This window comes from Nicotiana tomentosiformis, chromosome 1 (assembly GCF_000390325.3).
Source record: "Nicotiana tomentosiformis chromosome 1, ASM39032v3, whole genome shotgun sequence".
NCBI classification, from domain to species: domain Eukaryota; kingdom Viridiplantae; phylum Streptophyta; class Magnoliopsida; order Solanales; family Solanaceae; genus Nicotiana; species Nicotiana tomentosiformis.
Window position 1 is genome coordinate 28,131,375 of NC_090812.1, and position 25,369 is coordinate 28,156,743.

At 35.6% G+C, this 25,369-nt stretch overlaps 2 protein-coding genes and 1 long non-coding RNA gene across 7 annotated transcripts; 2 read left to right on the forward strand and 1 right to left on the reverse strand.

The window, feature by feature from the left end:
- Nucleotides 1-5,727: 5,727 nt before the first annotated feature.
- Nucleotides 5,728-19,027, reverse strand: LOC138895142 (uncharacterized). Of its 5 annotated transcripts, XR_011409351.1 has the most exons (5): nucleotides 18,753-19,027; nucleotides 18,412-18,534; nucleotides 16,629-16,806; nucleotides 6,287-6,322; nucleotides 5,728-6,071 (listed from the first exon to the last, which is right to left on the reverse strand). It is a non-coding gene; the product is annotated as an uncharacterized lncRNA (long non-coding RNA). The 5 variants fall into 5 exon arrangements; XR_011409358.1 differs by lacking the exons at nucleotides 5,728-6,071; nucleotides 6,287-6,322 and adding an exon at nucleotides 12,510-12,886 and having other exon boundaries at nucleotides 18,753-19,025; XR_011409353.1 differs by lacking the exons at nucleotides 5,728-6,071; nucleotides 6,287-6,322 and adding an exon at nucleotides 12,510-12,889 and having other exon boundaries at nucleotides 18,753-19,024.
- On the forward strand, nucleotides 11,586-15,700 carry LOC104110084 (uncharacterized). Its single transcript, XM_009619506.4, has 6 exons — nucleotides 11,586-12,102; nucleotides 12,622-12,918; nucleotides 13,576-13,752; nucleotides 13,872-13,978; nucleotides 14,103-14,407; nucleotides 14,863-15,700. The coding sequence occupies exons 1-6, from the start codon at nucleotides 11,893-11,895 to the stop codon at nucleotides 15,459-15,461; spliced, it is 1,695 nt and encodes a 564-aa protein (XP_009617801.1). The 5' UTR covers nucleotides 11,586-11,892; the 3' UTR covers nucleotides 15,462-15,700.
- Nucleotides 19,028-22,674: 3,647 nt separating the features above from the next.
- Nucleotides 22,675-23,373, forward strand: LOC104110086 (uncharacterized). Its single transcript, XM_009619508.1, has one exon. It carries the CDS (start codon nucleotides 22,675-22,677, stop codon nucleotides 23,371-23,373), a length of 699 nt encoding a protein of 232 aa, XP_009617803.1.
- The last annotated feature ends 1,996 nt before the right edge of the window (nucleotides 23,374-25,369 follow it).

The window sequence follows — 25,369 nt, forward strand, 5'->3', positions numbered from 1 at the left end:
TTTTGTATGAGATTCTTACACAGATGGCCGGTCGAATTTGGTGTCTACTCTTCCTGATCGCTATTCATAAATTATACTTTGATTATATATAATTATATATATATATATATTACATATGAATTATACACGTATTATATATTTTTCGGATATTTTTAATTTAAGCAGTTGTGTGAGTAGTATCTAAGTTAACTCTGATATATTTTATATACTCGGTAAACTCTTCGTTCCGATCTGAAATACGGTTGGCTCCATCAAATTTATAGCAGATTGAAATTAATAACTATTTTTCATTTTCTGAAGAGATTTCTTGATGCAAGACAAAAAGGGAGTAAATAAGAAAAAGAAGAAGAAGGTGGATTCACATTATAGGTAGAAGTAAATCTATGATCCAAATAGTAAATGACCAGATTTTTGGTCTCAGATTTTTACCAGGAAGATGAAGACAACATAGAAAACTCAGATTTTTGTCCTTATTAAACAAAGTCAAAACTAGGGTGTGATGGTTCGATTTGAGTCGGTTTTTCTCTAAAAAGAAATCAAACCAAGTAAGTCAGTTTTTCAAATATTGGAACCAAACCAAACCAATTAAGTCGATTTTTTATCGATTCGGTTTTTATTGGTTTTTCAGTTATTTATCGATTTTTTCTTAAATATAGACATAAACTACCAAACGCATATTCCGGCAACTACATTTTCAACGTAACGCTATCAAACCAATTGCTCTTTGAGAAATCTATCATTTACCAAGATATATTGACTCAAATAGTGATGAATAATTTAAGTACTCAATTAAAAATTGATTATTTTTAACATAAAATAAATTCTTGTATTTAGCAAAAGAAAACTGCCAATCAAACTAGAAGGCATAGAATTAGATTATTATAATAGCAAAAAACTAGACTGTAAATACAAATGACTAATATGTATCATAAAATTTTAGATAAAAATATACATATATATATAGGTGTAATAATAAATTTAAATAGCTACTTTTATAGTCGGTTTTGTTTGTTTTTCCGGTTATTTTATGATTAAAACCAAAACCAAACCAAATTTAATTGGTTTTTAAAATTTAAAACCATAACCAAACCAAACCTAAAAAATATCGATTTTTTTGATTGATTTGATTCGGTTTCGATTTCGTTCGATTTTTCGGGTTTTTATGAACACTCCTAGTCAGAACTATCTTGCACTGTATGTGAAAAGGCACAAAATAATTAACCCCTTCATCTCGTTTTTCTTCTTTTGTTTTTATTTTTCTGTGTAGAAAACAAAAAATAATAGGTCAAAACTCATTTTTGTCATTTGTAGTTTGGTCATAAGTTTGGACTCGGATTCTTTTGGATTACAATTTATGCCAATTTTACTTTTCTAGATCGAGGAAATTAGCAATTAAAGCAGATGTAGCAATAGTAAATCCCAGCTAATCCCTTTTTCGCTATCAAATTTGTAGTGACTATAACAAACATTTTTTATGTATTCTAATTTTAGTTTAATATTTTTTATTGAAAATGAAGTAAAGCCAACAAAACATTTATTAACAAGAAAGAAATACTTATGACTAAGAGGACCACATTTAACTAAATCTATCACGTCGGTTTTTAATCTAAAAGAGTCAAGAGTCATATATTTCCTTTAAATCTCCAAGAGCAGCTCTAGTGTAGAAATTACAAAATATTTACAGTGTTTAAAGCTTCCACAATTTAATTAATTGTTTAGCCATTATATATGTGTGTTTAATAATTTGTTATGTCTTTGTCATATTCTAAGTTATAAGTATTGGTCAAATATTTAAAACAAATTTTAAAAAATAACATGTTCTATAGTCTAATACCGCGTATAATAAACATTTATCGGTGTATAAGACTAATAATAAATGTAAAACATGCAAAAATAGGCATCTTCCCAATTAAAATGATAGTCTCACCACCCAAGTCATAATTTTCCCTCTTATATATCCCGTCGATTACAAAAGCTATAAACCAATTAATCTCAAGTATTACCAAAATCCAGAAATATTCTTAAAAGAAAATCGTTGAAGGTCATAAAAATAATTTTTGGTAAGTTACTCGTTTACCCAAGTCGTTAGAATCAACTAATAAGTAATCATAATACCGGAAGCGCTGACTATCTAGACACCAACCTCCGACTACAAAGCCGAAGTATGAGTTCAAATTACGTGTAATATTCTTTTTGTTCTTAAATAAATTGGTAAGTCATTTACATGTTTATTTGTTTTAGAGCAAAAATCAGAAAGATTTTACTTATGTAGCGTGTTTAATTCCCACAAACAGGAAAATTTTGTTGTTTTCACCATTATAAGTTGACGTCAAAACTAAAATAAATTGGCAAGTCATTAATGTGTTTACTCGTTTTAGATCGAAAAGTTAGAGTGTTTGTAATTATGCAACATGTTTAATTCCTACGAAAAGCAATATTATTGTTTTTCACCATTATATTATAAGTTGACGCAATTTAAGTTAAGAGTAATCGGTCTATAAATCTCATCTTAAGTAACAAAAATAACATGAAAATAATAATAACATGTAAAGCGAATTGAGCTAATATATCGCCCGTAAAAAATAGTTTGAAGGCGTATTGGAATGTAATTGACGGATTACTGGATAGGATATGTTGTGATTATGACAATTGGAGTATTATGTTTATTAAAACAGGAATCATCCAAATAAACATTAAACTGTTATAAGAAAATTAAATTATGATGGATGTCTATTCTTCTCCATTATCTCAATAACTCCCAATACTCTAATAATTATGGAGTTATGATTGTAACTCCATAACCTCCTCCATGATATTCCTCTCAAATGCTTAATGACATGTTCAATGACATATTTTGCAATAGTGATTCTTCACTTTTCATGTCTATATAAAGGCCTTGTAATAGATAGGAAAATAAACACAATTAAAGAAAAAAATCTCTTCCTTCTCTCCATCTCTATTTCTTGTTCATGTTTTACTAAATTGATTTTATTTCATAACAACATTTCCTGTTCATGTTTTACTAAATTATTTTAATTTCATAACACGTTATCAGCACGAATGCTATTTTATTTCCTCTAATACTTCCTAAAAGAAGTGAAAACCTTCCATGGAAGCTACAACTGCTTTTGCTGCTTTGCCAAGGAAAACTTTCATTACATCTCGATAAAGATTTTGTGGTAAGCGCTAAAGATGACACTGCCGTGTCATTAATTTAGTCTTATATGCATAATGATGAGAAAGATAAAATTTTATACTGCAATAGCATAGTTAACCTCATATTGATCTCAAGCCAGTCTCATTTGATGATAATGTTTGCTAGACCTTAGTTTGACGTATCATCTTATTCAATTTGATGATGAGTGTTATATCTTCTTGCTTCAAATTCATGAAAATTAAGACTAATATTAACCCCAAAAGGATTGCATTTTGAATCGTGCAACAATGATACATTTGCATAGACATGTGATAAATTATAAATCTAATTCTATTATTTTTAAGCACAATCATTTTTACTTAGAAGCAATCCCATTCTCATTTTTAGAAATGGTGCCAGTAAATTTTTAAAACCAGCCATGCATAAATATTGTCAATAATTTTTTCAATTAAAGGACTTTGCAGAATCAGATAATTTAGAATGTTATACGGCAGGTAAGTTATGAGAGATAAATGATTTTTGCCATTAATTTTTATAATACTTTTAAAGCTTCAGTTAGCATCAGACCACCAAAAGCAAGAACGGTAATATTTTATGTTTTATTAAAACTTAATTTACTTTTGCATATAATTACGACCCGATATATTTTTGAATCCTCAAGGGTGAATTCCCGTAAACTTTGGCATATGATGCCATTAATTGAGGGTAAGACGGTGGATTCATGTCCCAACGCACCATGAGAGTAAGACTTGAGTTCGAGTCCTTATGCACCATGATGATAAGAGTTGAGTTAGAGTCCCAACTTATTATGGCCTAACATGCCTTTATATAGGTAAGGTATTGGGTTTGAGTCCCAATGCACCATATTGATGATATAATGATGACTAAAAAAATAATAATGTATTTTTCATGAAAAAGCATGAAGCTTGTCTCACTTGATTTGCTCCATTCTTGAAGTGAATGTGATAGCAGTGCATAATAAGTCTAAATAAAGACAAATGGTTGACGAATGAACATTGGTGTGACAAATGAAAAAATAATAATAGTCATCATTATGGTAATCATAAAATAAGAGAACAATGATGGTTCTCAAAATATATCCTTCAAAAGGTGAAGGCAATGTTTACCATCAAATTGGTATGAAAAATAATAAAGCAGGCTGCTGATTATAATCCATTCCTTGAAGAGAATGTAACTTTTGATAAGCATTGAGATTGCAGACTCATTCCTAAAGGTGGATGTGGCAATATGTGATAAAAGTAATGAATAAATACATGCAATGCATGATTGGATAAATACCACACACCTCACCTCTAAGGGAGGTTTGAGTGAAATAAAGAGAATAAATATTATTGTGTGATTACATGAATATTTCATTGGTCGCGTACATGTGATACGCCAAAATGTTTTTGTCATGCCCTATAAAAGTTATTAAAGGCAAAATTAAGCAAGAAATGATTTTGCTTATGATGATTTTGACCATGATAATTTATTATGATATGATTTTCTCCGTGAATGAGACATTCACCATATGGATGGTATGACAAAAGATCTTGTTGTTGAAGATCAATTAAGAGCTCCAGAAGAACTAATTTGTTACTACGTGGATGAATGAAATTGTTCATGACATTGATATTGTAGTAAGTCTCAAAAGAAACATTTTGAGTTTCAAATGTATTAGCCAAAGTGGTTGGCATATTGAGACTATAAATGAAAAGAAGATTGAATATATTTATATTACTATAATCATACCGGGTAAATATAAAAGGTTACCCGATTTTTTTCTTCTATTTGTACTATACAAGTATAAGCATGATGATGCAATCACATGCCACAAGTAAATTAGAGGTTTATTGAAATAAATAATAGTTGGAATATCCGGTTGTCCATCCCGGTTCAATTATGATGCGAAAAATTAATTGAGAATTACATTGGCATATATTGAAGAAATAAAGGATTCTTCAAGAATTCTCTTGTGCTACTTATTCTCATGATATATCAGTTAAGGTTGAGATTGAATCACTTGATTTTTAGAACAAATAATAGGTGATAAATTTATGAGCCCAGTCACCTGCCATGTGGATCGTTTTATTATTATATGATTTTAATAGATGCATCTATTCTATGGTCACATGTGCATTTGTTCAACCTACAGTTTGACTTTTGCAAGGTTACTTGCTCAAATTATTAGACCAAAGTTCCAGAATATAAATTATGATAATTTATCTTGATAATACTGGTTTAAATCCAAGTTATTTTAGCAGAAATTGTATGCCTCCAATTATAGCTAAACCATTGATTATGGGGAAAAAAACTCCCAAAAAGAAATTTGGTATGTGATATATTATTTAATATACAGCAGCACTTGTACGCATCTAGCCAAGTTATGAAAATTTCTCCCTTTTACAATCAGTTTAGGGTCATGAACCAAATAATTTTCATCTAGAAATATGGATGTGCTATATGATTTAATTATGCCACCACAATGTACAAAGATGGGTTCCCAAATAAAGTTAAAAAATATGTTGGTGATCCCAACATTAGAGGGAGAAAATGGGTAGCTGAGAAAATTATACGTGGAATGAATTATTATGAATACATATAGATCCTCGTACAAGAAAATATGAACTTGAAGTTCAAGTGATAATTCATTTGCAAATTATTGCTAGACGCATTTGCTGACCCAAAACTAAATGTCATATTTCAGCTGCTAATGCTCAAAATAGAATGAAGTCCATGAGGGACAAAGTCTATGGCATGCAAGAAGCGTAACAGACCAATCGGTTCCAAAGATAAAACTCCTTGAAGAAGGAGAGTAGCAAATGGTAAAGATGGCCATACTAAGGAGGCAAGTGCTCTAGAAGAGCACCACGACATAACACTTCATAAGACCTCATAGGAGAGGCTCAAGTACCTGAAAATAATGAGATCTCGATAAGTTATGTCTTTATTTAGTAATAATGGAACTGATATAAAATGATCGACGACGATGTTGTTAATATAATATAGCGCTCAATATTATTAATATGGACGAGGATCTTGAGCTCAAATCTGTCATGGAATATAGACAGATAAATGATTGGCCAATAATAAATAATAAAAAAAATACGCAATCAAGATTGATTTCACCTGAAAAATATGAAGTTAGACGGATAGTCCCAACACCTGAAAGTATAAAGCCAGTGGAGTTATAAATGTGTTCTTGTGCGAAAAAGGTCAAGTCGATAGACATAAAGACGACTTGTGACAAAAGAAGATTAGTAAATATATTGGCATTGATTATATAGAGACATGTTCTCCTATGGTAGATGCAGTCATTTTAATCTAGCAATACATGAAAAACTTGATATGCGTATAATGAAAATCATTGAAGGATTGAAATTGTTCTGAAGCATATTAAGGTTTTCAAGAAATTTATTAAATAAATCTTCAAAAATCATTATACGGATTGAAACAATCAACATGTGGTATAATCGCCTGAGTGAGTACCTGTTGAAAGAATGGTATAAGAATGATTCAATTTGTCCTTATAAAAGGATATGAATTTGTTATAATTGATGTGTATGTCAATGATTTAAATATCATTGGAACTCATGGTGAGCTTCCTAAAGCAGTAGACTGTTTAAAGAAAGAAATTGAAATGAAAGATCTTGGAAAGACAAAATTTTGTCTTGGTCTACAAATTGAGTATATGACAGATTGAATTTTTGTCCATCAATCAGCATACACTAAAAAGATTTTAAAGCGATTCTATGTATTATATAAAGCACATCAATTGAGTACCCCGATGCTTGTGAGATCACTCGATATAAATAAAGATCCATTTCGACCTCATAAAAATACTGAAGAGCTTCTTGGTCCTAAAGTACCATATCTTAGTGCAATTGAGGCATTAATGTATCTTGCTCACACTACAAGGCCTGCCATAATTTTTTTATTTAATGCCTTGGCAAGATATAACTCTACTCCTACAAGGAGACATTGGAATAGAATCAAACACATATTGCGGTATCTCAAAGGGACTACCGATATGGGCTTATTTTATGGCTATGTGTTTACATATGGAGGCACTGCCATATCTTGGCGATCGACTAAGCAATAAATCATGGCTACTTCATCTAATCATGCTGAGATATTTTCTATTCATGAAGCAAGTCGAGAATGTGTATGGTTGAGGTCTATAATACATCTTATTCGAGACAAATATGGTTTGAAGTGTGACAAACTACCAATAATTTTGTATGAAGACTATGCAACATGCATAACCCAATTGAAGGGAGGATTCATAAAAGGAGATAGGAAAAGACACATTTCACCAAAGTTATTTTTCGCATATGATCTTCAAAAGAATGGTGATATCAATGTGCAACAGATTCGTTCAAGTAATAATATGACTGATTTGTTCACCAAATCTCTATTGATATCAACCTTCAAGAAACTAGTATACAAGATTGGGATGCGAAGGCTCAGGGATGTGAATTGATGCTCTCATCAGGGGGATTTAATACGTGTTGTACTCTTTTTTCCTTACAAGGTTTTTGTCCCATAGGGTTTTCCTTGCAAGGTTTTTAACGAGGCAACCAAAAGGCTGTAACGACCCGGCCGGTCATTTCGAGAGTTACAACCCCGTTTTCCCCATTTCTACTTCTTTTGTGTTATTCAGCTGTATTATATTATATCGAGTTAGTTGGTTCGGGATCGGAGTGGTTTCAGAGTGAATTGAGACACTTAGTCTCTTAAGTAGAAACTTAAGTTGAAAAAGTCAACCGGATATTGACCTATGTGTAAACGATCTCGGATTTGAATTCTGATGGTTCTGTTAGCTCCGTTAGGTGATTTTGGACATAGGAGTGCGTCCGAAATGTGATTTGGAGATCCGTGATAGAATTAGGCTTGAATTGACGAAATTAGAAATTTGACGATTTCAGTCGGCAGTGGAAAATTTGATATCGGGGTCGGAATGGAATTCTGAAAGTTGGAGTAGGTTTGTAGTGTCATTTCTGACGTGTGTGCAAAATTTGAGGTCATTCGGACGTGGTTTGGTTGGTTTTGGCATCAGTTGGTGAATTTTTGAAAATTTAGAAGTTCTTAGGCTTGAACGGTAATTTGATGATTTGATGTTGTTTTAAGTGATTCGAAGGTTCGACTAAGTTGGTATGTTGATATATGATTTGTTGGTATTTTTGGTTGAGGTCCCGAGGGCCTCGGGGTGATTCCGGGTGGTTAACGGATTTGTTGAAGTTGGAAATTGCAGCTGGAGCTGCTATTTCCGCACCTGCGGAAGAAAGGGTCGCAGGTGCGAGGCCGCTGGTGCGCGTGGGGAGTGCGCAGGTGCGAGAGACTCTGGGCCAAGGCTGGGAATGCAGGTGCGAAGAATTGGCCGCATCTGCAAGCCCGCAGGTGCGAGGCTTTGAGCGCAGATACGGAGATGAGAAGTTTGGACTGGTTTCGCAGATGCGAGGAAGGGGTCCGCAGGTGCGGAATCTGGGTGATTAAGTGAGTTGCGCAGGTGCGTCTTCTTAGACTGCAGGTGCGGTCGCGAGGGTGCGAGAAAATGGTCGTAGGTGCGAAAAACCTAGGCAGAAACCATAAATAGAACCCTTCGCGATTTTGGTGCATTCTTCACCATTTCTATTCGGTTTTTGGAGCTTTTAGGAGAGATTTGAAGAGGGAATCAGGGGGGCTTCGTTGAGGTAAGTTACTTGAGCCCTAATACTTGTATATATAGTAATTTTTCGTTGTTTAATCATGGTAATTAGTGAAAATGAAGGGTTAGGGCTTGAAATTTTTGGAGAGTAATTTAAGGAGTTGAAGGAACAAACGATGTCGGATTTTGTTGAATTTGGTATGGTTAGACTCGTGAGTGAATGAAATTTCTAGTTTTGTAAAATTTGTCGGATTTTGCGACGTGGGCCCGGGGGCCGGGTTTGAGCCAATTTCGGATTTTGGTCTAATTTTTGTAGTTTTTCTTGTGGAATTCATTCCATAAGCGCGTATTGATGGTATTGTACTGATTGTGAATAGATTCGGAGCATTTGGAGGCCGAGTCCAGAGGCAAGAGCATTGCGGGTTAGAGATTTGACCGGTTTGAGGTAAGTAACGATTGTAAATCTAGTCCTCAGGGTATGAAACCCCGGATTTCGTATCATTCTATTATTTTGAAGTGACGCACATGCTAGATGACTGGCGTGTGGGCGCGCACTGTTGGGAATTGTGACTTGGTCCGTCCCGTAGCAACTGTTAAGTTGCATACTTTGTTGAAACCATTTGATACTTATATGTTTTAGAAAGAATTTCTGTAAATTGGGCTGAATGCCATGTGTGGGCCTTGCGCCAATGCTGTTTGGATCCTTAGGGGCTATTTTTTACCATCCTCTCATTGTTTTCGATTGAAAATCTATACTCAGTCATGTTTATACTTGTTTACCGCATAACTCAGTTTTATGACTCTATTTTGATGCACAAAAATATTTTGGGCCGAATGCCCTATTTTACTGAAATGCCCGAGAGGCTTGAGATACTTATGACTGAGTGAGGCCGAGGGCCTGATTTGTGAGGATGAGTGTGGATCGGGGCTGCCCGCCTGCAGCATACTTATGACTGAGTGAGGTCGAGGGCCTGATTTGTGAGGATGAGTGTGGATCGGGGCTGCCCGCCTGCAGCATACTTTATTATTATCGCACGTGAGTTGTCCGTGAAGATTATAGCGCTTGGGCTGAAGGAGCCCCTCCGGAGTCTGTACACACCCCCAGTGAGCGCAGGTACCAGTGCGAGTGCCGAGTGCTGAGTGACTGGGAGGCATGAGTGATTGTGAGGTATGCCCGAGTGGCAAGAGTGATTATGAGGTATGTCCGAGTGGCAAGAGTGACTGTGAGGTATGCCCGAGGGGCTGTATATGAGTGATCTTTTTCCCGAGGGGCTGTTTATGATTTCATCATTTTTGCTCACCTTTGCATTGAGCCTTTGTTGGAAAAAAAGTGTGGGAAAAATATCTTTAAATGATTTTTTATTGGAACTGGGTTTAAATGAGATGTTTGATTCAAATCCTGATTTTAAAAGCATGTGGTATTTTACTGAGATTTCCCGATGAACGTTATATGCTTTATTGCTCGTCACTACTGCTCAGTCTTTATTTATTGTTGTTACTTACTGAGTTGGCGTACTCACGTTACTCCCTGCACCTTGTGTGCAGATTCAGGTAAAGCTGGACACGGTAGCAGTTATTGAGTGTTCTGGTTGCAGATTTTTTTGAAAATAGCAAGGTAGCTGTTTGGCGATCGCAGCCCCTGCTCTTCTCCCTCTTATCTTCCTCTAGTTGTATTTACCTATTTTCTAGACTGAGTTAGCCTTGATATTGTTAGACAGATTATAGCAGATGCTCATGACTAGTGACACCCCGATGTCGGATTTTTTTTTTCCGCACTTCTGTTTTTCTTTGATTTGAACTCTTTAAATGGAGGTTTTATGTTAAATAACCTTGGAATTATCTTTAAAATGAAAATATTGGTTTGTTTTGGAAATGAGTCGACTTGCCTAGTTCCACGATACACGACATCACGACAAGGGTTAGTTTTGGGTCGTGACAAAGGCGTATTTCTAAACATGTGTACTCTTTTTCCTTCATTGGGATTTTTTTCCCATAGGTTTTTTCCTAATAAGGTTTTAACGAGGCACATTATCTATGGATATCCAAGGGGAAGTGTTATAAGAAAATTAAATTATGGTGGATGTCTACTCTTCTCCATTATCTCCATAACTCCCAATACTCTAATAATTATGGAGTTATGATTGTAACTCCATAACCTCCTCCATGATATTCCTCTCAAATGCTTAATGACATGTTCAATGACATATTTTGCAATAGTGATTCTTCACTTTTCATGCCTATATAAAGGCCTTGTAAAAGATAGGAAAATACATACAATTAAAGAAGAAAATCTCTTCCTTTTCTCTATCTCTATTTCTTGATCATGTTTTACTAAATTGATTTTATTTCATAACAACATTTCTTGTTCATATTTTACTAAATTATTTTAATTTCATAACATAAACAAATATGTCATAGATCTATACTCCACAAAACAAAAACCAAAAAGTACACAATTCTCACTATTACTAATACATATTACTATATATAGTGCTACTCCTAGTTGCCAGAGCATCGTCGAACTTTAGACCAATGTTTTTTTCGAGGACCAAGTAAATGAAGTAGTAGTAATTAGAGTTCTTTTACGTTTTTTTAGCCATCTACACTCTAATAACGACAAAACTCCTCACACATGAAATGCAAGACTTGTGATCTTTATTGCGATTTGTTAATGGAATCTGATAGAAGATTTGGCTGATAAATCCGATATCCAATTAAAAAAAATTATATTCCACTAAAACGTAACAAATGCTTCTTTAATTGTTAGACGAGAATGGAAAAGAGGGGTAAAAGCAGATTTACCACATTTTTCAGAAAAAGAAAAAATGGAATTTGACTTTTTTTTGTTTTTACCGCCAATAGAAAAAATCCCTACAAAAATTAAAGACTTCACATAGTCAGACAGAGTCCTTTATATCCACAATCACTATACTATTGGCTTCTTCTCAATATAAACAAGTGACCCTTTTCACTCTGCATCCTCCTCCTCCCTCCTTTTTCTAGTTCTTCCTTTCAACTATTCTCTCGTCAAAAAAACTCAGAATTAATCGTTCCCTTTTTTCTTTCAGTTGAGTTTATTTCTCTCTCTATGGTTCCCCGAGATAAATATGCTGCTACTGTTTCTGAGCAACGGCTTCATCAAAACTTTGAATCTATGAACCCACAAGTTAACGATTATGATGGACGCGTTGGCTATCTAAACACCAGCCTTCGACTAAAAAGCCGAAGTATGAGCTCAGATTCAGATGAAGATGGTCGCCCCAAACGGTTCAGGCCGTCACCAGAATCTAATTCAGAGGTTCGTTACATGTTCAAGGTTTTAAATCTAAGTTGCAACATGCATGGTTGCTTTTTCTTTTTCTTTTTTCTATTTTATATATCAGCATGTTTTTTTTTAGGTTTTTATATGTGTCCTTTCAGCACATGTTTTTTTAGGTCGGCACACCTTGGCCCCTCATCCACTTTGAATCCACATTTGTTCATTTTATTTAATCTTGTTCAATTTCTTGTTGTCTAATAATCTCATACATATTTTTTTAAAACCAAATATAACTTCATGTTAGATCGATTGCGCTTTGTTTTCATCTTTGGCGGATGATTTGTTCATTTCCACTCCATTTGTTTTCACTTTTTGTATCTATAGAGAACATAGATATGAACATCTCATTAGCTTGTAAAAATAAAGTAATTCAAGAAATTAATCAGTAAAAAACGAACCAACCATTATTTGATTTGTAAAAAATGAAAAACAATTTGTTAGTAGATATTTTTGTTTCTTCTTTCATAACTACATTAATTAATTATTGAATTTTTGCAGGATGGAGAAATGAATTTTGTCAATGAGGCAAACCTTCTTGGTCTGACACTAAAGAAGACGCCATCTTTTTTGAACTTAATAGAAACACAACTTTCAGAAGGAAAGAAAGGAAGTTCTTCTAGCAGTCCTCCGCGCCAATTGGGAAGACCAGCAGATTCTTCTCGCAATGGAAATCAAATGAATTCTTCGAAAAATGCTAATAGAAATAGGTCAAAGATGGAGGATTTTGCTGCTGTTTCTGAAAAATTGAAGGCTTCCAACTTCCCTGCTATAAAGCTCAAGATTGGTGACTGGGAGGTAAAACTTGTTTGAGCTTTTGCATGTCATAAAATATTTTAAACAAATTAAAATAATACTGTAGTAGTTAGTATCATTACTTGATTAAACCATAAAACTTTTTAATGATATATATACTTATCACACAGCTTTTATCTTAAATTTTAGACATTGATCTTTGACAAATGAAGTATAGTTCTTTTTATTTTTTATTTCCAGTATGACAGATAATTAAAATGTAGGACCTGGTTATGGATAACATGTCACCAATCTGTAAAAGCACTTTATTACCACAAAATATAAAAACAAGAACCGGCCGTCAAGTTTTCATAATTTTTACACAACTAATGATAAACTCTAGTGCAATTTATTTCAAAAATGAAGTGTCTATCTAAACAGAGTTAGACGAACTTTTTATTAGCATAATTGACTAAAACAATTATTCGCATAGCACACCCAAATCTAGATAAAGAAATTATTTGCTAGGTTAACGGTCAACATAATTAAAATAATGTAATCATAATTTTTGTGCAATATTAAAATTTTAGAACATGTCCATATTAAACATTACAAATGGTGCAAATGATTTATGATTAATATAAACCAATCATAACTAGTTTGAAAAATTGAATTATAACTGATTGATTGAAGTAAACTAATTAATGAAATATTTGGCAGAGAGTTTCAAGGTACGAAGGTGATTTGATAGCAAAATGTTATTATGCTAAGCGAAAATTAGTATGGGAAATTCTAGATGGACCACTGAAGAGCAAGATTGAAATGCAATGGTCAGATATCATTGCTATTAGAGCCATCATTCTACAAAATGATCAATCAGGAGTTCTCGAGATTGAGGTTAATTTCTTTTCTCTCTTAATATAGTCCTTAATTGTTTTCCTTTTGTTAAAAATATTAATGTTATTGTAATTTTGGATGTAATTATTTTTTACCACATATAATTACCATTTATACAGTTGAACCAACCACCTTACTTTTATCGTGAAACAAATCCTCAACCTCGAAAGCACACATTATGGCAGCAGACATCAGATTTTACTGGAGGCCAAGCTCCCACTTACAGGTGAACTTTCCCTTTCATAAAATTAAACTAGTTACTTATATGATTCTCTATTTTATGTGTTTTCTTTTTCTCTATTAGAAAATAAAATACTTGTAAATAATTTTTTTTAACTTATATTTTTTAGGAGGCACTGGATTAGATTTCCTCCCGGAGTACTTGACAAGCACTATGAGAAGCTACTACATTATGATGCAAGGCTGAATGAACTAAGCAAACAACCTTTCCCTAGCCAATTATCTCCTTATTTTGAATCAGATGTTCCTGAATTTTCAGATTTCTTTGACAATAGATATGGATCCCAGTTTTTTCCCAAGATGCATCATCCTATTCGTTTCTCTTCTTCTGTTTTAATCCCTAACCATCCAATGCATAATAAAAGGACAACGATGGCACCTGTCAGACATTTCAATTCAAGTTTTTCAGTGTCAGGTATGAATGATAATTATTCTATATAACTTTTTAATTTTATTATATTGAGCATGTGGACATAGTGATTCACTCTAGAGGTGTCAATTTAGTCCATAAAAAGTTTAGCCACCTTGACTTGGACATGTTGGGTAAGCAGGGGCGAAGCCACCTTTTGCTCTTCGTCGAAATATTAAGAAAAAATATTAGATTTTAGATATATATAACATATATCGAAAAGCCTTCATGGAAAATACCTTTCCTTTCAAGTCTGAACAGAAAAATTTCTAGCTTCGCCACTTTGGGTAAGTATATGTTCATTAGCTAAGTATATATTCATTGGCGGGTGTTTCTTGACATAACTCAACTAACCCATATAAAAAAGTTTGTCCCAGCTTCCATTAGTTTGATTTTGAAGTGGTGGGACGGGTTATGACCCATTAAAGTCGATTAATGAGTGATGACTGTTGTGAATGCAGGTGAGAGGAGAAGTAACTATGCAAACACCAACCAAAGGAGGGTGCTTTTGCGCCAAGGACCAAACAACTTGGTGAATGTTGCAATGGGAAATCAAACTATTGGAATGTTGCCCGTTTCTACAACACCACAAGCTAATTTGGGTATTCCAACACAGAATTATCAAGCTATGTATCAACAAAATGAGTTGACGGGACATAATCAAGATAATGTAGTGCTAAACTATATAGAGAACCATTTATTGAATGACAATCCAATGGCATCCTCCAATGAATTAAAACTAGTTGGAAATGCAGACTCGATGTACTCATCGTTCGAGCATCACCAAAATGGAAGTGTTGATGCTACAAATGATGAACATGGTTTAAACTTTGGTTATCATATGATAGACAACTATGCACAGGATGCTGTACCAAACAATGGACTGGCTTACGCGGAGCCAATTAATTGGATGGTTCCTCAAGAAACACATCAAAATCTAAAGTTGGAACAATTTATGGAGCATTCAACTAGTCTTTCTACCTATTCTGATACAGTCCATGGATGTTATCCAACTCCAGATGTTTACGGCGAACAAAAAAGTAGGGTTCAAGGGGAGTAGGCGACAAAAGAGATCTTGTTCCATGTTTTTCCTTTTTGCAAATACATTTTTATGGTCTTATCAGAAAGTAGATAACTTTGGGACCTCTCAAATTAAGGGGTCTCCTCGTCAATTCTACCTTCCATCTTTCATTGGGGTTAGATGTTTTCTTTTAGCCTATGTTTCTATGATTCTTCTATGCAAATGAGCAAAGTCATCACTTTTGCTTTAGAGTAAATATAAAAGAGACTTTATTTTAAGTCATAATGGAGCATCTTATGAGAAGCAAAAAGAGTTCCAACATCAATAGTAAAAAATTAGTAGCTCAATAGTGTAGTGTCACCTAATAATACTAAGGGTGTATGAATCCAAAATTGTTAAAGAAGCAAAAGAAAAAAACCCACCCTTTCACCCTCCAAAGGTTTTTAAATATTAATTCGAAGCTTTAGATTCTATTGCTGAAGACTTCAGGGGGCACAACACAAGCATAAGAGATCAACTTTTTAACTTTTGAATACTCACACGACATGTTACTGAACATCGTTACTAACTGGGAAACATTTCTTCAATGATACTGGAGTTAATTTAGCTAGTGATTGACAGATTGAGCTTGATTTGTCCCCTGTTTTTCTACCGGCCACAAGGCATATGTACTCTGTCTCAACCATTCCTCTTTCTCCCTCTCTTGCACATTCTTCTTCTTCCCCTCTTTTTGGCTGAGTTCCAATCTGACACAAGTTGTTCTCTTTAGCTTAATCGACAGATTACTTGTTCAACTATTTCACTTATTTTCTTCCCAATCCCATTGTTATCCAACATACTCTCCCAAAATGATATAGAGGTTTCTCAAGCACAAAACATGCATCAAGACTTTACAAACCAATCAATTAGAGCAAACTAAACTAAATGATGGTTTCATAAGATGAGCCCCTTATACTTTTTCCTACTCTTATTTGAGTTGGAGCAATTCCCAGAACATCTTAGAATTCGTGAATAAAAAAAAATGAAAAAAGAGCATAGCATAATTGTATGCGGAAAAAAATTGGTAAATTCAGAAATAAGAATAAGTAGGCATAACTTCCAATAAGCAGAATAAATAGACATGAGTTAAGTGCAATGCAGGCTAATGAGCATAGAGTTAGGATTCTTCAGCATCACATCCTAAGCAAGACACATTAAACATCTTACCATCTGAGCAGAATAATTCTGATAAACTCCGATAGCAAGCCTAAGATTCAGTTCCCATCAGTGGCTCCAGTTTTATCCTGGTTATATCTGGGTGACTTGAACCGAAAGTAAAATCGGCGAACTGCTTCAAGTGCAAATTATAAAGAACCAGCAACTCCAATAACTCATAGCAGAAATCCTGTGTCAAGTTAGCAAATCCCTTAAATTAGTTGCTTCATTCTAGAAAGCTCAAATACATTTAATCAAACCCTTGATATAATATACAATAAGGACAAGGGATGATTGCTTTCAACAACGACATCTTTCCTTTGTAGCATATCCACAAGTTGCAATTAACAAGAGACGGTCATGGAACTCTATGCACAGAGCAACATTAAACTTAGCTGAAGTTACTAGCAACTGCTTTATTAGTAATTAAACTGAACTCTCATTTTACATCACTAGTATCGAATGAGAGCTCAGCTGTGACAGCTAGTGACCAGTGATAATAATTACTAAACAAGAGTGCTGTAAAAGGAAGTACAAGCTGACCATACTTTTACTTAAAAAGCCTAAAGCTCGTCAGTCATTTGTTTAAAAAGAATATACTCGTTGTTTATATTCAGATGGCAAGGACTCAAGAGATCAAAACAGAAATTTGAAAATAAGGAACCTGCTGCACCTGATGTCTATAATCCTATATCATCTTAGAACTTTGGAGCTAAAACTTGCCAATTAATATATCCCTCCTCTTATTATGTTTGAACACAAGTTTGCAATACGTTGCAAATGGTAATAAGGTGTATGCTTGTGATCTTCTAGTGAAGTTTCTTTAATTGTCAAAATAAATGCCTTAATAAGTTGGAGCCATTCGCAAATCATAGACCATCCTCCCATTCCTTTTTGAATCAACAAAGGTATCGGTTATCTCTTTCATAGGTGAGGTCCAGCTGTAGAATTGACATAAGCTGATAATGGTAGACTTAAATCATATCATTATGCTCTTCACAACCATACTGATCGTGAATTCAGATTGCAATAGTGTCAAACAAGCGAAAGCATTAATAATCGGAAGAAAGAAAGTATAAACAACACCCCTTGGGTGGAGTTTGACTGCTTTCTGGTCCGGGCCTTTTCTACGATGTTATAAACATAGAAATTCACAAGATAGAGAAAACAAACATCTATTAAAGCAGTCGTAGAACTCATTGATAAAAAATACACTGATATGTTAGTCTGTGGACTGATTCTAATACCACAAAGAAGCATCTTGTTTCTTTATAACATTCATTGAAAACAATTAGAGTTAAGCATTCTTAAGTGAAACATGCTAGCCAATACTTGGAAATTAGGAGATCTTAATTCTTATGAATACAACCCAAACATGAACCAAGAAGATAAGCGTATACTAGCTGGACTAGGCTCCTAAACAATAAATAGGCTTTCTATCCCACATAGTAATGTTCAATTTTTAGCATGTTTGTTCGGAGGAGTTTAGCAGGGAAGAGGAGGAAGGTAACAAAATAGCAAATGCAGGTAAATCATTCAGAAGAAACCAAAGAAATTGCCAATAAAGTACATGCTAATGCATTTGTCGAATTGCTTTAGTAGTTTTTTCCTGAGTCTTCTCCATCAATTTCTTGATCCCAGAGTTGGACAAAAATTTAAGGGCTTACCAAATTCCAAATCCCCAAAATGGTTTAAAAAAAATTGGATTCTTTCAGCCGCAAATATATCAAACTAAAACCTCCTAAGGTAAAGCTGAAGCATATCACATCAAAAAGAGAATGAACAGAAAACTTACTCAAGTTGACGAAGAGCATAAAAAAGCTCCTTTTGTCTACTTCTCTGTGGCAGGAAAATTTAGAACCCTACTTTGCTCCCAGCACACCAAAAATCCATGGAATTGTAGATGCCTTCACAAATGCTGTAGATAAGTATCAAAGCAAAAAAAAAAAGCATAATGTGCGTAAGCTATTTAGCTAATTTGAACATATCAATTTAAATTTGAAACTGAAGAAAGAGATAGGTATGACTAACTAACAATACTATTTCAAACATAAAATATTACTAGTCTAATTTTTGAAAGTGAAGAAAGACAATTTAATCAGCAATGACAACGACAATGAGGCAAAGGGACAGTACCGAGAGATTATGCAAGCGAAATTGGATAGATTAGCAGTACATAAAGCTCTCGCAAGAAAACATACACAAAAAAGAAAAATTCTTCATAACCTATTACTGAAGGTAAGCTTTGATTGGAAAGAAAAAAGAGAGGTACTAACTTTAAGAAACACAGAGATTCTACGAGTGGAATTTGCAAAGTTTGGTATAATTGGTTAAGTTATTGGTATAATTGTTTGGTAATTTGTTAAATTATTGCCTATTGATGAGGATATATGATCGCGTATTTTGCCTGAAATATTTATTCTTCAAGATGTACAGTCAATAAATCATTATAGTCGTTCTTAACTAACAAGAGATAGCTATTGATCGGTGGTGGCAAAATGGTTCAAAGAAAATAGTTAGCCACCCAAATTATTCACTAAAAAATGAGTTGAATAATGAATTTTTTTAAAACGGGTCAAATATGGATAAGAACCATATTATCCATTTAGAAAATGGATAACCAATGGGTAACCAATGGATAACCAATGGGTCTAACTTTTACATTTATAAAGCCTCAAATTGGGGGTTCCTCAAGTTAGGAAAACTAAAAATTCTCCCAAAAGTTATCATATGCAAGAAGTCATGGATAATATAGTTATTCATATTATCCGCCGGTTAACCCGTTTTTTATCCGTATTAAATATGAGTCGGGTCGGATAATTTATCCGTTTTTTCATTACCCGTTTTCGACCCGAACCATATCCGACCCGACCTGCCCGTTTGTCATTCCTACTATTGATGGTAGGCTATAATTGTGTATTTTGGCCACTAATTGCACTCTAATTCGCTGCACTTTACTAATGTTTGAGCTTTAAATGGTATTAATTTACACTGAGTGTGTATTTTATGCTTCGCATGAGCGATTCCGAGTACAATGAGGTTATGGAGCTTATTCAAGCTATTATGAAGCTTTGAAGTCTGAGTAAAAACCCGTGGAGTAAGTTGGGACTGTGTTCGAGGATCAACGAATAATAGCGCACTCAACAAGAAGAACGAAGAAGTGAGCGGCCGCGCACTGGGCACGCATGAGAAGCAGAACACTGACCAAAGTGCGCGGCCACGCACGTCTGTTCCGGAAAACTTTCTCAAGCCTATTTTGGTAATTTCGGAGGCGACTTTCCTTGACCTATATGAAGCCCAGCTCATCTAAAAAAGGGAGATCTTGGATTTTTAGAGCAACTCTTCGGGGAGAAGAAGCACAAAAGCAACGAAAAAGCAAGATACTTGATCCAATTCACTCAATACGAAAGTTTGTTTGAATTAGTGAATTGTAATGTCTTCTTGTTCTTCTAATACTCTTGCCATGAATATTTTCTCTATTATGGAGTAATCTTCCTTAGGGTTATTGATGGATGTGAGATTTGACTATTGTTTTGGGATTTACTCAATGTTAATTGCCCGAATTTATTGAATGAGTTATTAATTGAATTGCAAGGCTTATTGTAGTTTTACTTCAATCGAAAGAGAAGTTTTTGTTGCTATTTGCATTGTACCATCTTAATTGAGTTGATTTTACGCCTTTTCTAGGTAATCGAAAGAGCTTAGAGAGTTATCAATTAACTCAGTTGGGAAGAATAACCGAGAGGTGTTCTTCGAAAGATTGTTCATTCACTGTTTTTGTGCATATGTTCGTAGGACCTATTATTAGGCTAATTAAAGGAATCATATTTATTCGGAAGAAGAATTTGAATCCTTGAAGTAGCCTAATCATCTTTTGAAACCGAAGGAATCAATAGAAGTTAAGAATGAATTTAACACAGAGTTGCCCGGAACAATAGGTTATCACATATCTTGTCATCACCCTTACTTCTCACCCTGATATTCAATCGTTGCGCCTAATCATTAAAGTGTCATTAGTTCACATAATTGATAATCTTATTTATAATTGTAGTTGATAATAACATCAATCAAAGGTTTATTATTCTGTATAGTGTTGAGCTGAAAATTTATTAGAATATTATTTAAACCAATCCCTGTGGAGACGATTTAATACTATACTATCTTTGACTAGTGAGCCTACGTTTTATACACCGGTTTTGCGCTCATCAAATTTTAGCGTTGTTGCCGGGGATTGGCAATTAATAGTGTTTAAATTAATTTTCAATGCTAATTCAGGAACAACTTTATTTTATTTTCCTTTTTTACGCTCTTCTCATCTGTGTGCAGGCAACAAGTTAAGTTCAGCGGTGTATGAATTGATCCTCTTCAAAGGACTTGGTGCCATACAACCCAGAGTTAAACAAATACCTGAGGCAGTTGAGAAGAGAGAAAGAATCGAGTGGACTGTTGTTGGGTCAACCTCCAACTCAAGATACAATGGTAAACAACGAGGAGGTAGTGGACCTAGTTGCGAGAGAGGCAGCTCAGCAACGGGAAGCACGGATATCAACTGAAGCAGCCAGAATTGCAGAGGAAACTGTCGACGGGGAGCGAAGGTTCAATCCCAAGCGAAACATAATTGAAGATTAATTTGAAAATGTAGTTCCTAGGCCTGGGAGATCGCTAGGAGATTATGCTAGACCGGTGTATAACCAACAACAGTCTAGTATGAGTCCCTCACCCATCAACGCCAATAATTTTGAACTCAAACAGGGAGTCATCCAGACTATTAAGAACAATTGAATTTTCAGAGGCAACCCCAATGAAGACCCCAACAACCATCTAATGGATTTCGATGAAATTATGAACACATTCCGCTACAATGGAGCATCACATGATGCTATCTACCTCAGAGCTTTCCCTTTTTCACTTAAGGATGATGCAAAGCAGTGGTTGAGAAGTCTGCCCACAGGGTCAATCCGTACGTGGGAGGAAATGACTACCAAGTTTCTGGAAAAATACTTCTCGGCTGCTAAGACTAGGAGGATGAGGAAGGAGATTCACAATTTCAGCCAAGCTGAAGGAGAGACAGTGTTTGAGGCATGGGAAAGATTTAAGGAGCTACTGTGGAGGTGCCCTCACAATGGAATGGAGCAATGGATGCAACTTCAGGACTTTTAGGATGGGTTAAACCGGTTGTCAAGGAGATTGCTTAATAGTACAGTTGCGGGTCCTCTGATGAAGAAAACTCCTGAAAAGATTGTCACTCTTTTGAATGAACTATCTGAGGATGCGGAACAATGGTCCACAGATCACGGGGATCGAATAAAACCAGCAGGGGTGCACCAAGTATAATCGTCTGTAGCAATGCAGGCCCAAATTGCAGCTCTGGCTAAGGAGATCAAGCAACTGACGATGGCTCACGTGCAAATTCAACCACAGGTGGGATGTGACATCTGTGGGTTGGGACACCCTACACATGAGTGTCAAGCTATAATTGAGGAAGTCAACGCTGTAGGGAACTTCAATAGAGAAAACTACCAAGGTGGTAACAATTATAATGCTATGGGTCAAAGACATCCAGGTTTTTCATGGAGTTCACCTAATGGGAGCTTGAACTCATGGCAGCAAAATAATATCAGACCCCAGGGTCAAGGACCACCAGGTTTTCAAAACCAGCAGAGGCAGCAATACCAGTCACCACAGCCAAATCAGTCAAATATGGAAGATCTCATGAAGGCATTCATCAACAAAACAGAAGAAAAATTTGAAACTCAGGGCATGGCTATCCGGAATTTAGAAAGACAAATGGGACAAATTGCAAATTTTTTGTCCGAGAAGGCTCTTGGGACTCTTCCCTCTGACACTAAAAAGACGTAAAGGAAACAATCAAAGTTGTATCTCTGAGAAGTGGTAAAGCATTGACTGGCCCAATAGTGAAGGCTAAACTTGAGGTTGTTAACAAGCAGACTGAGACACTAGAAGAGAAAAGAATGAAGAGCAAAAAGGCCAGAGTAGTGGGGTATAAAAGGAGATTGAAGAAAGTAGGCACATACTCAATCTACCATTCCCTCAAAATATGAAGCGAGAGAAACTTGACAAATGTTTTGGGCGATTCTTGGAGATGCTCAAGAACCTTTATGTAAACATTCCCCTCACAGAGGTATTCACTCAGATGCATGCTTATGCAAATTTCTTGAAGGAAATTCTGTCTAGCAAGAGAAAATTAGAGGAAACAATAATGGTCAAGTTAAATGCCCACTGTAGTGCGATATTGAAAAACAAAATTCCTCAAAAGTGTGGGGATCCAGGAAGCTTCACCATACCATGCTTATTGGGGAGTGCAGAGTTTGACAAGGCCCTCTATGATTCTGGGACGTCTATAAATCTAATGCCTTTATCTGTATTCAGGAGACTGGAAGGTGAGCTTGGAGTGATCAAATCAATACCAGTGTCCCTACAACTGGCTGACCAGACCACTATTTTACCTGAGGGAATTATTGAAGATATTCTAGTGTGGGTGGATAAGTTTGTGTTCCCCGTAGACTTTATTGTGGTGGATATGGAGGTGAACAAGGAGGTGCCTCTAATTCTGGGGAGGCCATTTTTATGTACAGGTAGAGCTATCCTTGATATCTATGAGGGGCAGCTTATGCTCATAGTGGGCAATGAAAAAGTGGTGTTTCAGATAAGGAGGATAATGAAATACCTCAGTGATGAGGTGTCCGCCTACTCGTGTTTCAAGCTAGATATTGTAGGGGAATTAGCTAAAAAATAAAAGTTAGACAAGCTTATGGGAGATACTCTAGAGGGGTGTATTACTCAGTCTAGCACAGTGGAGGATGGAGATCCTGAAATAAAGAAAGAGGCTGAAGCTCTTGAAACTGAGAATCAAGTGATTGATGAGGAGGAACTAAAAGAGAAGGCTTCTAAGCCTAATGTGGAATTGAAAGTCCTACCCACTCACTTGAAATATGCTTTTATTGAAACTAACAATTTTCCTGTGATTATTTCTGCTGACTTGACAGGTACACAGGAGCAAAAGCTGGTGGAGCTACTGAAAAAGCATAAGAAGGCCATTGGCTAGGGCATAGCTGATATTCAAGGAATCAGTCCAGCCATTTGCATGTACAAAATTCTGTTGGAAGAAAATAGCAAGCCAGTGGTGCAGCCGCAACGCAAGCTGAACAAGAATTTGGAAGAGGTAGTGTACAACGAGATCATCAAATTGCTAGATGCGGGAGTGATCTTCCCCATCTCTGACAGCTAATGGATTAGTCTAGTACAAGTTTTACCTAAGAAGGGAGGCATAACAGTGGTGAAAAATGAAGACAATAAGTTAATCCCCACAAGAACAGTCATTGGGTGGAGAATGTGCATTGATTATAGAAGGCTGAATGATGCAACAAGGAAAGACCACTTCCCACTCTTTTTTATTGATCAAATGCTCGAGAAAGTGGCTGGACACAGATGCTACTGCTTCCTGGATGGGTATTCGGGCTATAATCAGATACTCATTGCCCCAAAAAATGTTGAGAAGACCACATTCACTTGCCCATCAGAGCACAAAGTTAACTATGGCCCAGGACAATTCTCTAACGCTGAATGATGCTTAAGTTAACTATACCATTACTGAGAAAGAGTTCTTTGTTGTGGTTTTTTCTTTTGACAAGTTTAGATCATACCTTGTAGGGAGTAAAGTGATTGTACACACTGATCACTCAGCCTTGAAGTACCTGTTGAGTAAGAAGGAGTCCAAGCCACGTATGATGCAGTGGGTGTTGTTGCTCCAAGAGTTTGACTTGGAGATAAAAGATAGGAAGGGCATAAAAAATCAAGTCGCAGATCATCTATCTCGACTTGAGAAGCCGTCGGTCGAACCAATTGAAATAAGTCAAGAGTTCCCTGATGAGCAGATTTTCTCCATAGCTGCGGTCTCTAAAAGGCTGTCGTGGTATGCTGATGTAGCCAACTTCTTGGCTAGTGGATGGTTGCCTCTTGACCTCACTCGTGATCAAAGATGGAAACTTCAAGGTGAGATAAAAAGTTATTTTTGGGATGACCCTTTCTTGTTTAAACTGTGTGCAGATGGTATGATTAGAAGATGCGTGCCTGAAGGAGAGATGGCGAGCATTTTGTCTCATTACCATGATGGAGCAGCTGGAGGACACTATGGTGGAAATCGCACTGCAGCAAAAGTCATGGAAGCTGGTTTCTTTTGGCCTACTTTGTACAAAGACTCAAGAGCATATGTAGCTGCATGTGACAAGTGTCAGAGGGAAGGTAATATTAGCAAGAGGGACGAAATGCCTCTCAACTCCATTCTGGTATGTGAAATGTTTTACGTTTGGGGAATTGACTTCATGGGTCCATTCCCAACGTCGCATTTTGATGAGTATATCCTAGTAGCCGTTGACTACATCTCTAAATGGGTCGAAGCAATCCCTACTAGGACCAATGATGCTCGGGTGGTGAGTGAGTTCTTATGGAAAAATATCTTTACCCGCTTTGAGACACCTCGAGTGATTATCAGTGACAATGGGTCATATTTTCTGAACAAGCAGTTTGCTGCACTGCTATCCAAGTATGGGGTCAGACACAAAACAGGAACCTCGTACCATGCCCAAACTAGTGGGCAAGTTAAAGTGGCCAACCGGTAACTTAAACGAATTCTTGAAAAGACGGTTAGTGCTTCTCATAAAGATTGATCTGTAAAGTTGGATGAAGCTCTATGGGCGTATAGAACTGCGTTCAAAACAACCATAGGGACTTCA

Excerpts from the sequence above, each read along its gene's own strand:
- LOC104110084 (XM_009619506.4), top strand. The coding sequence starts at position 11,893 with ATGGTTCCCCGAGATAAATATGCTGCTACTGTTTCTGAGCAACGGCTT. Across the intron at positions 12,919-13,575 it reads TCAAGATTGGTGACTGGGAG|AGAGTTTCAAGGTACGAAGG; the intron begins GTAAAACTTGTT and ends AATATTTGGCAG. Across the intron at positions 13,753-13,871 it reads CAGGAGTTCTCGAGATTGAG|TTGAACCAACCACCTTACTT; the intron begins GTTAATTTCTTT and ends CCATTTATACAG.
- LOC104110086 (XM_009619508.1), top strand. The coding sequence starts at position 22,675 with ATGAAGCGAGAGAAACTTGACAAATGTTTTGGGCGATTCTTGGAGATG.